Below are 15,817 nucleotides of genomic sequence, written 5' to 3' on the forward strand. Positions count from 1 at the left end.
TTCCCACTAGATTTGGGTTACCACTGCTGGATTCAGAGTCCAAATATATAATGTTCACACAACATACTTGAGATGATACAGTTGCTGTTCTCCTCTGCTCATTCATATGGTAGAGTGAAATACTGCAGGTCCTAGGCACTGAGCAATTGTTAGGTGGCCATTCGATTCCACCTTGAAGCAGCTTTCTGTTTTACTGCACACTTTACAATGTGGAATATATCCATTTCCAAATCCCACCACTCAATTAAAAGAGCAATATTCCTCACAAATCTTCTAGAAAATACATTTGCATTTTGTAGAACTGGAGAGAAAATATTACTAAGTGGTGGTCACATGACACATATATAAAATTCCCTGGACCATCCACTGAAGCTTTTTTATACACTTACATATCCACACAGGGATCAATTGATATGCATTAGTATAAAAAATAATGTTGTGAAAATTGGAACTGAGAGAGCCTAGATTTCCCCCTTGGATCTGTTAGTAATGCTGAAAGTTGTGCCTCTGCATTCATGTGCATGTGTTCCTATTTCTCTCCAGGATTGTGGCATCAGAATGGGGAATTTGCTTTACTTCTGTAGGTTAAATAAACTGCTTCTGTGTCTCTAAAAGGAAAATAATGTTTTCTGTGAAAAACACCATTTTTTAATAAAAGGGAGTGACATGAAATGGCTACCTCATGGCTCCAGAACACCAGAAATAGGAAATAATAGACTGTTAGTCTGCACATTGATTATGTTCTCTGTTCACAGACAGATATGTTTATTTCTCTGAGAGGCAAACATAAATTTAAACAAATTTCTTGGGTGGATGAAAGGGAATTCAGGGAGTATTTCCCGCGGCAGGGGTGGGGGTCATCATGCGTGGTACAGCATGCTAGTGAAAGAACTTCTACGATGAACAGATATGGCAAACTGCTCAAGCATCATCTACTGATGGAGGGGTGCTTGCAATCCCAGCTCTGACACAGGGAAAACAGGCATCTGTGTAGGCTCTTGTTTTAAGGATCTGAGCACCTCCGGGGATGTAGAGACTATAGCTCAGTGGCAGAGTGCATGCTTTGTCTGTAAAACATTGTTGGGTTTCCAACTCTACCATCTTCTGAAAAGGCTTGTTTTGATTCCTGTCAGTGGAGGCTGATTATTTCTTTACAGCCTGAGATCAGGGAACAAATACCCCACACCTCTCTGCTGAACAGGATCTGGTTTTCCATTCATGTGGGAAAGGTCCCTTCTTCCTCCAAGACAGGTGTCTGAGCACTTTATAAAATAGACTTAAAATATCCCTCTATTTAAATATTGCTTTGTTTAGCTTTATTCCAGAGCCAGGGACACCTACCCTGCTCTCAATTTAGTGAATCTCAAGGAGGGTCAGACACATTCAAATGCTAGATTCTTACATACACACACCGCTCTGCTGACATCCCTCCTGCAGCTGCCTGCTATTCCAGCCTACTACTAGTTAGTTGGGAGAACAAAACACCCCAAAAAGTCAGTTTTTTTCTTAGTGAGGCAAAAATAAGGTGAGAGTAAATTTTTGTCTGATCAAAGAAGGTTGTGATTTTTTAATCTTTTTTTTTAAAAAATCACCAATTCCTTTAAATAACAAACCAAAGTGAAATAAACATCCCTCTTTCAGTCCCTGGGGCAATGTGAAGTATACCTCTAATCTCTATGTTCCGCAGCCTCTCCCTGGGAACATCTCCGCGCTGGGGAAACTGGCTGGAGTTTTGCCCTCTTTACTACAGTTTGAATTACACACATTTCCCCCAAAGATAAACCTCGCAGCATGAATCAGCAAAGACCCCATCAGAGCGAATAATCTGGGAGTAACCCGTGTTTGCTAAAGTGTCTGACATGTAAAAATCCGAAAGAGATCTTGGGAGATGTGACAAAAGAGGAAGTACTCCAGTGGGGAGACTCAATTATTCCCTCTGCGCAGCTGCTGCAGCTCTGGAATCACTCCCTGAGACTGATCCAAAAGCCAGAGTGCTCATAAACCATTGTCATATGTCATCTTTTGGCTGATAACTAAGGGCAAGCTCCGTTGGTAGAATATGCACTTCTTCGTCTTAGGGTTGTGGTTTTGAGTTGCCACATGGGGGAAATTGTTTTAATTTAGTCTCTCTATTTAACAGCTCCCTACTATTAATCAGAAACAAATCATAAAGTATCAGAATTTAAAACATTTGCCATCTGGACACTGAGCTAAAAAGTGGCCAGGGCGCAGTTTGAGTCAATTTGAGAAACAGGAGAAACAAAAAATATCCTGCCTCTGTGGGACAAAAGGCTGGAAAGCAAAGAGAGACAAACTATCCCAGGGAGGAAGATCTGCTGCCACATTATATCATTCTGAGACACAAGATAAGAATGGTCCGGTCTCAGGTAGATGATCACATTGGGACATTTCTGCTGTTACTGATCAGTCCTCTAGAGACGTTTACACAGGACTGAAATTTCCCTTTCCTGCCAGGAACATCCTGTTACAAATGATTCCATTTCTCAGCCAGGGCTCAGTCTCTGCTTAACTCTTTCACTTTCACAATCCCCTTGCTGATGCTGCCTTCAGGGGAGAGGGCTGGAACATGTTCAGCTGCTGATTTGTCTGCCTGGACAGACGGACACAGATGATTTCTGCCACAATAACAGAACAAGCTGGCGCCCTACATTGCAAAAGCTCCTTGTGGACGGACTGACTGACTCTCGGGAGGCCCCCAGAAGCCTGTCGCCATTGAGCAGATCCTGGCACATCTCTGCGGTTAGGTAGGTGGAGGAGCTGGGAGTCTGTGTGGGACACTGTGGGTGCAGGAATCTGGTCCCCAGATGCTAGTTTCTTCTCTGATCTTGCATCTTTCTGGTTGAAACCAACCCCTGGTCTGGAGAGACAGAGCAACTAACTCTTCCAGCCCAGCATAGGGGCTGTGAGTAGGGGTAGCAACTCTGCAATAGGGTCTGTGCCCCATGGCAGAGGTCTGTAATACCATCAAATGATTTAGAGGGGCTGCTGCCAACACTCCAGGGGAAGTGTCTGGGCAGTGTCTGAGCAGGGAGTCATGGTTGTGCAGAGGTCCCATACCCAGAGCCTAGGAATGGGGGCTGGAATTCACCTCCCTACCCTGCCTGCACTTCATCTGCAGAGCCCAGTGACTTAGAGACAATAAGACTAGGACTTTTCAGCTTGGAAAAGAAACGACTAAGGGGAGATATGAGAGAGGTCTATAAAATCATGACTGGTGTAGAGAAAGTGAATAAGGAAGTGTTATTTACTCCTTATAACACAAGAACTAGGGGTCACCAAATGCAATTAATAGGCAGCAGGTTTAAAACGAACAAAAGGAAGTATTTCTTCACACAACGCACCATCTGTGGACCTCCTTGCCAGAAGATGTTGTGAAGGCCAAGACTATAACAGGCTTCAAAAAAGAACTAGATAAGTTCACGGAGGATAGGTCCATCAATGGCTATTAGCCCGGATAGGCAGGAATTGCTGTTTGCAAGAGGCTGGGAATGGGTGATCGGATGGATCACTTGATGATTGCCTGTTTATTCCCTCTGAAAGCACCTGGCATTGACAACTGTTGGAAGACAGAATACTGGGCTAGATGGACCAATGGTCTGACCCAGCATGGCTGTTCTTATGTTCTTACTATTAGTTAAACCATTGCAGCTGTGTGTAGACCAGGCCTCATTGGGCTTGTGCATATTATAAAGGTTTATCATGATGGAATCCAACTGGGAGCACACTTTCCTCTCAGACTGAGCACAAGGGATCATGATGGGTGGCTGCTCCCAAGCTGTGTGCATGGTGGTACAATCTTCATTATGGTACATGACCTTGTGCTATTTATTCCACAGGACTCCCTGCCTCATCCAGCACACAAAGAAGACGAAGTTAAGATTGTGTGCACAACCCAGCATTTGCTAATCCTGAGGACTCAACTTTGGAACCTAAATAATGTTCTTTTAATGAGGTTTTTTGGTAAGTATATTATTTGTATTGGAGTTGCACTATGATGAGCCCCAGGCAGGGACCAGGACCATGCTGTGCTAGGAGCTGTACAAACACTGAACAAAAAGGCAGTCTCTGCTCCCAAAGAGCTAAGTAACATGTTTTGAGAAGTGGAGACTTCAATTTCAAGAGAATTGTTGGAATAAAATGAACTGATCACCCAACCACAGAAAGAAAGAGGTAGAGAAACAGAAAGAAAGAAAAGTAAAGAGGAAGTGAAAATGGTCCAGATCACAAAGCCTTTTGTGACTGGCTCTGTGGATGTAGGGAAGGCGGTGGATGTGATATACCTTGACTTTAGCAAAGCTTTTGATATGGTCTCTCACAGTATTCTTATCAGCAAGTTAAAGAAGTATGGGTTGGATGAATGGACTATAAAATGGATAGAGAACTGGCTAGAGCATAGGGCTCAACGACTAGTGATCAATGGCTGCATGTCTAGCTGGCAGCCGGTCACAAGCGGAGTGCCCCAGGGGTCAGTCCTGGGGCCGGTTTTGTTCAACATCTTCATTAATGATCTGGAAGATGGGGTAGATTGCACCCTCAGCAAGTTTGTGGATGACACTAAGCTGGGGGAGTGGTAGATACCCTGGAAGGTAGGGATAGGATACAGAAGGACCTAAATAAACTGGAGGATTGGGCCAAAAGAAATCTAATGAGGTTCAACAAAGAAAAGTGCAGAGTCCTCCACTTAGGAAGGAAGAATCCCATGCACAGCTATAGACTGGGGACCGACGAGCTAGGCAGCAGTTCTGCAGAAAAGGACCTGGGGGTAACAGTGGATAAAAAGCTGGATATGAGTCAGCAGTGTGCCCTGGTTGTCAAGAAGGCTAATAGCATATTGGGCTGCATTAGGAGGAGTATTGCCAGCAGGTCGCGGGAAGTGATTATTCCCCTCTATTTGGCATTGGTGAGGCCGCATTTAGAGTATTGTGTCCAGTTTTGGGCCCCTCACTACAAAAAGGATGTAGACAAGTTGGAGAGAGTACAGCAGAGGGCAACAAAAATGATTAGGGGGCTGGAGCACAGGACTTATGAGGAGACGCTGAAGGAACTGTTTGTTCAGTCTGCAGAAGAGAAGAATGAAGGGGGATTTGATAGCGGCCTTTAACTACCTGAAAGGGGATTCCAGGGAGGATGGGGCTAGGCTGTTCTCGGTGGTGGCAGATGACAGAACAAGGAGCAACGGTCTCAAGTTGCAGGGCGGGAGGTCTAGGTTGGACATTAGGAAAAAGTTTTTCACTAGGAGGGTGGTGAAGCACTGAAATGGGTTACCTAGGGAGGTGGTGGAATCTCCATCCTTAGAGGTTTTTAAGCTGAGGCTTGACAAAACCCTTGCTGTGATTATTTAGCTGAGGTTAGTCCTGCTCTGAGCAGGGGGTTGGACTAGATGACCTCCTGAGGTCCCTTCCAACTCTAATATTCTATGATTCTATGACCTCTGTGGCTAAATTTAACTCTTGCTTAATGTCACCCCCCAGCAGGTGTCATCCCATCAGGGTGCACGATGCTCAGGCTCCCACCAATTTTCACCGACCCCTCTTCTCACCTGAGGAAGCTGAGACAGAACCAGCCACCTCTGCAGCAGGATTTGGGGGACCTATACCTTGATCCCTAGCCCTGTTGATGGAGTGAATAGGTGAAGAACCCTTTGTGGTTCCCATGCCTCAGACTCCTTCTTCTCCTGCTCAGGGAACAAATCCCACCCAGCTTCTCTCATTATAGCCAATGGCAAGGCCAGAGGTGACAATAAAGGGGAGATTCATCACTCAGAAGAGAAACCAAACCACAGCACAAAGAATGGGCAGCGTCGCCCTGGGGAACGCCACATGGCAGAGAAAGCTCATCAGTGCCCTGGGGAGTGCATCAGAGTCGGCTCTGCCCTTATTACACCCCAAAGAGTCCATGCAGGCAAGAAACATTGGACCTGTGATGAGTGTGGGAAAAGACTTGGTGATAGTTCGGCTCTCACAAAGCACCGGAGGATGCACGCTGGCCAGAAACCCTTTGTCTGCACTGCCTGTGGTAGGAACTTCAGCCAGAGCTTGGTCCTCATGACGCACCAGAGAACCCACACTGGGGAGAAACCTTATATCTGCAATGAGTGCGGGCGACGCTTTAGCGACAGCTCCAACCTCACTCGGCACCAGAGAACCCACATGGGCCAGAGACCCTATATCTGCACCGGCTGCAGGAGACACTTCAGCCAGAGCTCACACCTCACAAGACATCAGAGGACCCACATGGCTCATAATCACGGGTACAGCTGCACAGTGAGGCCCGAGCAGCCGTTGCCCCAGAGCAGCCCCATGGCAGGGGATCCTGTGGCCTAACGTGTCAGGTATCTGGGCCTCTTCCCTGGTCACACACACATAAAATGGGAAAGGGTTGGGGAGAGGTGTGGGAGCACTTTCCTAGGGTGAATGAATGCTGGGCTATTGTGCATGGGTGCTGGGGACTAGAAATGGAGCAGGGGTTGTGATGGGTGATCACAGTGAGAAGCAGATATGGTCTTATGCACTAAGTGGTTGGGGGAGATGGAGGCTGGGAGTCAGGACTGGTAGATTCTGTTCCCAGCTCCAGGAGAAGAGTGACATCAGGGACTGTCAGTTAGGAGATTCTGAGGTCTGTTCTTGGGGCTACAGATACGTTTTCTTCCCACCCTTTATTTATAAAAGGCTTTTGGTTCCCTAGGTGCAAACGGATCTAAACTGCTGAGTAGTGAAAAGTAAACAGTGTTGCATTTGCAGCCAATAAGTGGCTGGATACAGAGGTGATGATTCAAGATGGGAGGAGAAGTGCCTGGGATCAACAGAGAATTGATATCCATTTCTAATTAAGCACCCCATACTCTTGGTCCAACTCCCTGCAGCACTCTCCATCTCACTCATGGGAGCTGAGCAGCTAGATCCAAAGGAGCATCCCAGGGCTGTAAATATAGACTCCCAGGCCCTGAGCCCCTCTGTGTCTTGCACTTGGCCCTGCAGAATCCTTCCTGCTTGTTTGGGCTTTAGGGATAGCAGTATCATGTGTCTTTCTTTATCACAAACATGCCTGGCTGCAGGAAGAGCTGGGAGGGCACCATTTCCCGGCCTTGGAACCCTGAATTCCTTGTGAACAAGACACCAAATCAGGGGTTCATTCTATTCCAGATACTCCCTTTTCAGATGTTCATGCTTCAGTTGCTGAAAGGAAGCAGCCAGAGGAGCGAAACTGCAGATGCTGTGTTAGCAGCTGGTTTGGCACCAGCACTCACTCCCTTGTCTCTTCTATAGCTTCTTCCTCAGCTCCCTGCCTGGACTTCTCCAGCTTTGCATTACATCTGCCCCAGCTCTGTCCTTCTCACTTGGGCCCCTACTACCCTGCAGCTCCCAGGCCATGTCTACATGACAGTGGCACAGCAACATACTAGATACTTCCTTCATTGATGGAATGGGTTTTTCCATCAGTGTAGTTAACCCACCTCTCTAAGTGATGGTAGCTAGCACTATGGAAAAAATTTTCCATCTATACTGGAGTTTAGAGCAACCTAACTGCATCATAGAGAGCACAACATTTTTCACAGCCTTTAGTGCTGTATCTAAGTCAACTGAGTTTTTAGAGTAGACCAGATCTTAGTCATGGGGACCCATTACAGCTTGGCTTTGCCCTGGTAACTGCTAAATGCTACTCTGTAGTCCTAACCATATCCATGTAACAGGTTTACAGTCTTGACCCAGCCAAGGTCACAGGGACATGACTTTGCTGTGCATTGGAACATTGATCACTGTTGTACCCGGGTTCTCATCAAAATGTTGATGGGTCTGCGATACATGCATAGTGAAGGGGAAATGCCGAGATTGCTAGCTGTGCTGCTTTGAGATAATGAGACTCTGAATCTCTGAGCTGACAAAGGGCCAATGTGCTCAGGATGTTGTACTCTCTCTCCCCACAGGGCTAGAGCAAAGATCCTGCTGTGCCTCAGACCAAGGCCCCCATACGGAAGCTGCGCTGGCCAATAACAAACCTCATGGGGAGAAGAAACGCAAAACCAAGGCACAGCTGGAGATACGGCAACTGGCTAAGGGATGAAGGCAGAAAGAGCTCATGTGCCTGGGGCCGACAAGGGTCCAGGAAAAGGAACATCCTCCAGACCAGCTAGTAACTGGGCAGCGATGGCCCCTGAGGTTGTGGCTGGACCACTTTTAATCCCTGTTCAATGAAGCTCCTTGGTTTTTAATTATGGGGCTGTTAATCATGGGGCTATCGATCAAGTTATTTGCTAATGATGTCCCAAGGTGTCTGATGGCTCATGGGGGGCAAGGCAGGACAGGTGACACCATCTGTGACTTTCCATGACAGAATCAGGGAATAAAGGGGCTTTTTAACAGTAGCTTCTGGGAATCAACTCCCCCCATTGCCCTTATTGGGGGGGAGGGGTTCTGCCCCCCGAGCTGCTTCCGAAATCACTCCACCTGCTTCAATAGACAGGACAGACTAGGGTGACTAGCTAGCAAGTGTGAAAAATCGGGATGGGGTGGGGGGCAATAGGAAAAAACCCTATAAAATCGGGACATCTGGTCACCATAGGACAGATCTGATTAACCCCCACCCCATTCCCACGAGAAACTAAGGGGAGTAAAGTACACCCATGCCAGGGCTGGGTGGGAGGGGAGTGGAAATGGCTCCCATGTGAGCTAGACTCATGCGTCCCTGGCTAATAGACATTTGTATCACAGGACTGGGGCTTTTCCAGGGTCGCTTTCTGAAAACCCACTTTTATCCCCCTGAAATTCTCTTCCTTGGATACAATTTGGGGGACAGTGGCACCCAAATCAGGGGGCATCTCTGACAATCCAAGCTGGGGTTGTTCTGTGAATCCCAGCTCTGTTTGGCTAAACCCCTTGCTCCCATTTCAGGGCCAGGGATGCAGAACAAAAATGGCTGCCATGCACGAAAACCTGAAAACCATCACCTGCTGGTTGGACTTTCCAATGTCCCCAGTCACTCTCTAGTGCTGATGGGAGAGAAGCAACCGTTTTGCCTTTCTTTCTTAAGCAGCTGATCCTGTCTGCTATTTGGCTCAGATTGTATCAATTTATCTCTGCTTTAAACTATCCTTCCAGCTCTAGAAATGGGGGTTAAACATGTGGCACTTTCCCATTTGTGATTCTGAGCTGCACTGAGACTGAGCTGACTCAGGCATGGGTGTGTTGGGGGAACAGTATTGCCAATCCCAAACGTTCAATGATCATGAGATTATTTTAATAATAAATGTTGGATTTTCCATCTTTAGGGTGCACTTGCTTTATATTTTCAAGCTTTTCTCTGCCACCAGGAGGGCTGAGGCTTACTTTCCATGAATGAAAGCTGAGATTGTCTTGCAGTACCATGATTCAAGGAGCTGGGGCTTTAAGAAAAACACTGAATATGGCAAAACTGGTGATAAAAATCACAAGAGTTGGCAACATCAGGGAACAATTGAGCAGCTGAGAAGTTGTTGTTTAAAGGCCCCTGAGTGGTGGGAGAGGACCAGTTCTATGGGGCAGCCTGTCTCAGGAAATCTTACTGGATCCTTTTCCCTCTTTGAATCCATTCTTCCAAACCTCCCCTTTATATTCTTTCCCTGGTGCAACCACATGTCCAGACACTGCTCACCCTGTTGCTCTGTCCCTGCTGCCTTGAGATTCCCAGGCCCCTCTGGGAAGGTGAATTTAGGGTCTGGGCCCACATGAGCCCTGATCATTTCAGCTTCCACCCTGAGGCTGTGGTGAGCTCCCTGCTGACATCACAGTGATGTGCATCATGCCAAAGGGATGAGATCAAGGTGAGGTCACAGGCATCCCTGCAGAACTGAGATGGTACAAGAAGCTGCTAAGGAAACCTCACAGGGAGGTGATAAACCTGTAACAGAAGCCACTGAGAGGGCAGGATCCAAGGAAACCCTTTCTTTCCAACTTCTAGGGACAAGAGGCTCCCAGGCCTCCTAGGTGTTAGACATAAAAGGTGTGATTGGAAAAGATGTTCCATAATTCCCCCTCTGAGCTCAGAGATGAGCGGGCAAGGGTGGGGGGAAGGTAGAGGGCATCTGTAGCCAGGACAGCAGAGATACAGAGATGAGAGTGTGTCACTGATCAAGAGACAGGGTTAAGGGAAAGGAGTTACCAGTGACAGAGCAAATCTGCTGGGAGTGGAGATCATAGGGGTGAGTCCCTGAGCAGGTGGGAGCTGGAAAGCAGAGAGCAGCTCAGTTTTCAATTGAAAATGTTGGTCCCTGAAAACACCCTGGTTGGCTAGGATCTGCAGAAACTGAGCAGTTCCCGTCTCCTGCTCTGTTGGTGATACATGGGCATATCCCAACCAGAAAATACCATCTACCACTTAAGTCACAGTCTCTTATGGGAAATCTTAAAAATTATTTCTTGTATTCTGTGAAAATGTTTCCCTTTTTTGACATCAGAACTGTAACAAAACTGGTTTTGGTAAAAATTTGGGTTTTCATTTAAAAAAAAAAATCTGTTTTCAGAAACCAAAATTTTTTTTACAGAAAACTACATTGAAGAGCAAAAACTTTTAAATTAAAAATATCCAGTTTTCTTCTGGTTTTAAAAAATGTGACCAAAGTGAAAATATTCCATGAAAATGTTTGTTTTGGTCAAAAAACCAGTATGTTCAGATGAAAAAATGTTGATCAGCTCAATTTTAAACCCAGAGCAAATCCCCCAGCTCCTTCCCAGAAGAGAGAGGAGTGAAAGGGTTGGCAATAGGGGGAGTGTGACATGGGGGCTGGAGGATATCTGATTTAAAATGTCTCCTCAGAAATTTCTAATCTGGTCCCCTCTTGCCCCATGGCCATCCAACCCTCCCACTGCCCTGCTCCCCCGGGGCAGAACCAGAGCAGCCTCTGGGGCAACCCTAATACTAGGGACCTTACCCCTCCCCTCCACAAGGCTGAGCCCCCTTGTGAGACACAATGTCCATGTGGTACCATACTGGTCCCCAGCTCCTTGTCTAGCCGGCTCTGTGGGCGAGGAGGAAGGGGGAAGAAGTCTTTCCTCCTTCACATCTGCCTCATTGCCACCCTGCTACTAGGGTCTGAGCTCCCCCCTGTGCCCCATTTCCCTATTGATGGGGGATCTCCTTTCCTGCCCCCCAGGACAGACTGACCCCACTAGCATCCCCCAGACTGAGAGGATACCCTCATACCAAAGCCGGGCTCTGAGGGAAGCAGTTGGATGGGGGTGGGGTCTGACCAACTGCCATAACTGCCATTGTGGAAGGGTCCATTCTCATTGAGGGGGGACGGGGTCCCTGACACAATCCCCACATCTGCATTTTGGTAAAAATTTCCCCTTGGCTAGAAAGAAGAGAAAAAAAATCAAAAGGATTTCATTTTTCAGAGGCCAACAAATAAAAACTAACAGGTGAAATTTGGGCATCTCTCACACACAGTGAAATGGTTCGTCCCTCCAGTTGGCAGCTTTCACCCCTCTCTCCCGCCTAGAAGGAACTATTTTACTGGCAGGAGGAGGAAGTAAAATATCTGGAGAGCCCATTTGATTTTTGGTATCTTCCTGTCACGAAAATTTAAAATAAAACCCCATTATTGGCTGCTTCTCAATTGGGTGCTAGGTGGTAAAAATCCTGAGTCTGGGGATAAATTCCATTTCCTTCCCCCTCCAAGGGTGAGAATGGTCTGTTCCAAGCCAAGCGGGCACGGCAGTGCCAGGTGGTTATTTTTGATTCCCTCCTCCCTTCCCTTCCCGTCCCCTCAAAGCAGGGCACTCGGAGGCTCTAAGCACAGCCCTGTATGGGATAGGGTCGAATGGTACAGTCCACAGGAGCAGTTATGATCGCTGGACAGACCACGCCCCCACCACCCAAGAGGGAGGGGCTCAACAGCCCCAGCTCTTGCTGCCTTGGGGTCAGGGCCGGGAAGGACTGATCCTTGAGCCTGCCTTCAGTAGTGGCTGCCTCCAGGGGGCAGGGCTGAGCAGCTCTGTAACATAAATGGGAGGGAGGAAGGCAGTGTGTGGGGCTGGGATCTGATCTGCACAGCAAGGAGCAGCCCCAGTGGCCAAGAGATGGAGTGCTTGCACTGCCATGCCAAGGAGGGGCTGCACTCGTGGTCCGTACTGTAGAGCTAGGCTGAAACATCCCAGTTTAGCCTTCCTCTTTGGCCTGTGACTGGGGCAGCCTGGGGGTGTCTGGCCTTTATAGGGGCAGATCTGGTTATCTCCCATTATCTCCCCTTGGCTGTTAGTGACCCATTCCCTGCTGGTGTCTAAACCCCCCTTGGCCAGGGGTTCTTCCCTAGGCTCCCCTAGCTGTGACTTGCTCATTACATGGCCCCTAGGAGTGTGGGGAGAGTTCAGTCTCCATGGTGCATTCAGCCCCCTGGACTCCCTACTCAACCCAGCAATGGGATATTAGTGTTGATGGGTGTGGGAGGAAACAGGGATGCCTGCCCACTAGAAAATGGTTGGACCCTCTAAATCATTCATAACCCCACACAGAAATTACCCTGGGTGCTGCTGATCAAGCCAGTGTTGAACTGATGACCCAGAGGTGAAAGGCTCTGTATCCATCCAGCTGAGGCATGTTGCCAATCTCCATCATCTTACTCCTTTCCACACATTTACTCACTAATGCATTTGCTCCTCAGTAATTTAATCCAGGAGGTTCATGCTTTATCCTACTTTCTCTCCAGGAGACTTCTGGGCTGGAACCAGCTGAACCAGTTTTTGCATCTCAGAAACGTTTTTTATTCAAAAGTTACTCACCTCAGGCCAGAAACATCCACAAGAGGTGGGAGAGCATATGCCTCATGCACATGCCCTTTCCTATGAAAGAGCACCCAGCACTGCTATGAAACAAGGGCCTTCTGAGCGATGGCTGCAGGAGCATTTAGAGGGGAACCAAAGCAATGGGTTGGAAACATCCCAAATACAGAGAATTCACCGGGGCAGTAAAGGCTCCATGGCAAGGAGGGAAAGGGCCACTAGGGAACAAACCCCATCTGTTTGTGCTCACAGGCACAAATCTTCAGGGGAAAGTGTCAGGCCCCAACAGAGAAGCACAATTTGTGCCAGTTCAATGTCACTCTGGAATCTGCCCCATTAGAGAACTAACCTCCTCTGATTCTCCCAGTGTCTCCACCCCATCACCAGCCCCAAAATATGTCCTTTCATGGAGGGGCATTTACACTGTCATCCACTGGGATAGAGAGAACATTTATCTTGATGGTGAGGAGTTGGGCCAGGATGTCTCTGGACACTTTGTCCTGGTCTCAGAGATTTGGGATTGAACAAAGGGCTCCCCCCTTCCCCCCCCCCCCCCACTTCTCAGCCCACGTATTCCTCCTGCCTGTGGCCCTTACAGTGTCATCAGATTCCTGAGGCTGTGACAGCACTACTCTGTCACCATGGGAATGAATGTGATGTCAGGGATTCAGCAATCTGACAGGATCCCACAGGAAGCAGCGAAAGGGGAACTACCTTCTCTGTCAGGGATTGGCCAATGCACTGAGATTCATTATTAAGAATGGGGGCAGATGGGGGAATTTCTGTTTTTATCTTGGGAGGGCAGACCATTTCCCCATATGCAAAAATCTGTCACTCACTGAAACATATGAAGAAACAAGAAGAACTTGGTCAGGGGAGGACAAAGACCATCCTGTTTCATTACTAAGCATGAAAAGAACCCAGCACCCATCGCTGACCTCTCTGAGCCCCTTCTTCATTAGTAAAGTGAAACCCCAAACACCTCAGGCCACACAGAGGAAACACCCCACCCCCACCAACCTGAGTGTGTTTCCCCTTAGAAGGCAGACTGATCAGTGCCCCCCAGTGAGAGCAGAGACAAGGGAACTCACTGCATGGCCCCCTGCTATTTGCTACCCCAGCCATGGGATCCTCAAGCGCTCCTACGACACTGCCCCTAGTCTGAGGCCCTCACAGGGCACAGGGGAACACTCCACAGGGCACACTCCTTATTTACAGTTAAGGGATCTGGCTCCAGCACTGGAGGCAAACCTGCTTCCAGCCCCACAGATGGTGCCATGCTCCTGGAGACCCAGGCCATAAGGCCAGTCTAACAGCTTCTTAAAGCTTTGCAATGTCTGAAAGATGGATGAGCCAAACTCCCAGCAGTGCCAGAGAAATCCTCTCCCTGCCTCAAGCCAAGCTGCACCACTCAGGGGAATCCCAGACCTACCCCAAAGACCTAATGTACACAGGACAGGGTAGATTGTAGAGAAGACCAAGGGAGGTCAAATCCAACTGTAAAGGGTGACTACCAAAGGGGTGACTACCAAAGGGAGAGAGCAGAGGCAGACCGAGTCTCTGATGCTACCCAGGAGGGATAGGTGAACAAGAAACACCCAGGGCCCTGGGACTCCAACCAGGGGACCCTCTTGAAAAATGCAGTGAAGCCCATCACATTCCCAGTGGCATTATCCTCCAAGGGGCTGTGTGGGGGTGACAGCTTCTAGAGTGGGGCATGAGACAGGGCTAGCTTCTCTCAGCCTCTTCCAGAGAGGCCTCTGCTCCTCACCCTCACACAGTTTCTATCACTGTGTCTGCATGAGCAGAACACAGTCTGCAGAGAGGAGGCCAGTGCTGAGGTATGGCTCCGCTTGGGGTTGGCTCTCTGATGTCTTACAAGATGATGATCCTCCCTGAATCTTCTCCCACATTCAAGGTAGGGATTGGCGGGGGGGGGGGGGGGGGGGGGGGGGGCGCGGTCTCCTGTGTGGATTCTCTGGTGTCTACTCAGATGATGTAGGTGGATGAATCTTTTCCCACACTTAGCACAGCCATGTGGTCTCTCTCCTGTGTGGATTGTCCAGTGCAGAGTGAGGGCAGACAGTTGGCAGAAGTTTTTTCCACATTCTGCACAGTGATACGATCGCTCTCCTGTGTGGATTCTCTGGTGTCTAATGAGATTTGTTAGGTGCTTGAATCTTTCCCCACAACGAGTACAGGGATAGGGTCTTTCTCCGGAGTGGACTCTCTGATGAGCACTAAGAGTTGATAGGCAGCTGAACCTTTTCCCACACTCGGCACAGGGATGGGATCTCTCTCCAGTATGGGTTATCTGGTGTCTTGCAAGATCTGATGACCAGTCAAATCTTTTCCTGCACTCAGCACAGGGATGGGCTCTCTTCCTTCTGTGGGTTCCCTCATATGCTCTGAGATCCTGCTTTCCCCTGAAGCTCTCCCCACACACTGTACACTGCTCCTCAGTTCTGATCAGGGTCCTGTCAACAGCTGGGCAGGAAAGAGAATCCAGAAATTATTTCCTTTGATGCTTGCAAAGAGAAACTATTAGTATCTGCCAAGAGTGGGAATGTGCCTCAAACCCCTTCCTTAACCTCTCTAGAAATGCCCATAGAAGTAACCGTTTTATTATCCAAACAACAATGGGGCTCAGCTATTTATGGGGCAGCCCTGCCCACATGCTGATGTTATCTTTGTCACTCTGGCTGGATTGGGAGAAGGGGGGCACTTATTATATTATTTAACATCAGTATGTCAAAATCATAATAATTCATATGAGATATGCCGTGTCAGGTACTGTTAGAAAGGCTATAATGTGCTAAGTAAGATGATAATGTTTATGTTCATGTGATATATGTGTAATGGAAGTTATGGATATAGTTGATATATCTGTATTTCAAACTGTGCTGTGTCTGGGCGACACCCCAGACAGGAAGGCTGCAGCACTAGCCTGTTTAATGGCCCATTAAGAAATTCACAGGTACAAGGGACCTAGGGGGAGAAGCCAGGGATATACCTGATGAGTCACTAGGACTTACTCATGTGAC

General features: G+C 48.1%; 1 protein-coding gene and 1 long non-coding RNA gene across 2 annotated transcripts; both read left to right on the forward strand.

Annotated features, from left to right (window-relative positions):
- The first annotated feature begins 2,586 nt into the window (after positions 1–2,586).
- LOC137143208 (uncharacterized) lies at positions 2,587–5,611 on the forward strand. Its single transcript, XR_010917128.1, has 3 exons — positions 2,587–2,765; positions 3,858–3,981; positions 5,493–5,611. It is a non-coding gene; the product is annotated as an uncharacterized lncRNA (long non-coding RNA).
- A 149-nt stretch (positions 5,612–5,760) lies between these two features.
- Positions 5,761–8,635, forward strand: LOC137143286 (zinc finger protein 691-like). Its single transcript, XM_067533015.1, has 2 exons — positions 5,761–6,271; positions 7,946–8,635. The coding sequence occupies exons 1-2, from the start codon at positions 5,841–5,843 to the stop codon at positions 8,010–8,012; spliced, it is 498 nt and encodes a 165-aa protein (XP_067389116.1). The 5' UTR covers positions 5,761–5,840; the 3' UTR covers positions 8,013–8,635.
- Positions 8,636–15,817: the final 7,182 nt, after the last annotated feature.

The sequence above is a fragment of the Emydura macquarii genome, unplaced genomic scaffold, assembly GCF_026122565.2.
Source record: "Emydura macquarii macquarii isolate MOO-44397 ecotype Brisbane River unplaced genomic scaffold, CSIRO-AGI_Emac_v2 contig_3305, whole genome shotgun sequence".
Lineage (NCBI taxonomy): Eukaryota > Metazoa > Chordata > Testudines > Chelidae > Emydura > Emydura macquarii.

Bases quoted from the DNA above. Each gene is read 5' to 3' on its own strand.
- LOC137143286 (XM_067533015.1), top strand. From the start codon at position 5,841: ATGGCAGAGAAAGCTCATCAGTGCCCTGGGGAGTGCATCAGAGTCGGC. The intron at 6,272-7,945 runs GTACAGCTGCAC...CTCTCCCCACAG, and splicing joins CACATGGCTCATAATCACGG to GGCTAGAGCAAAGATCCTGC.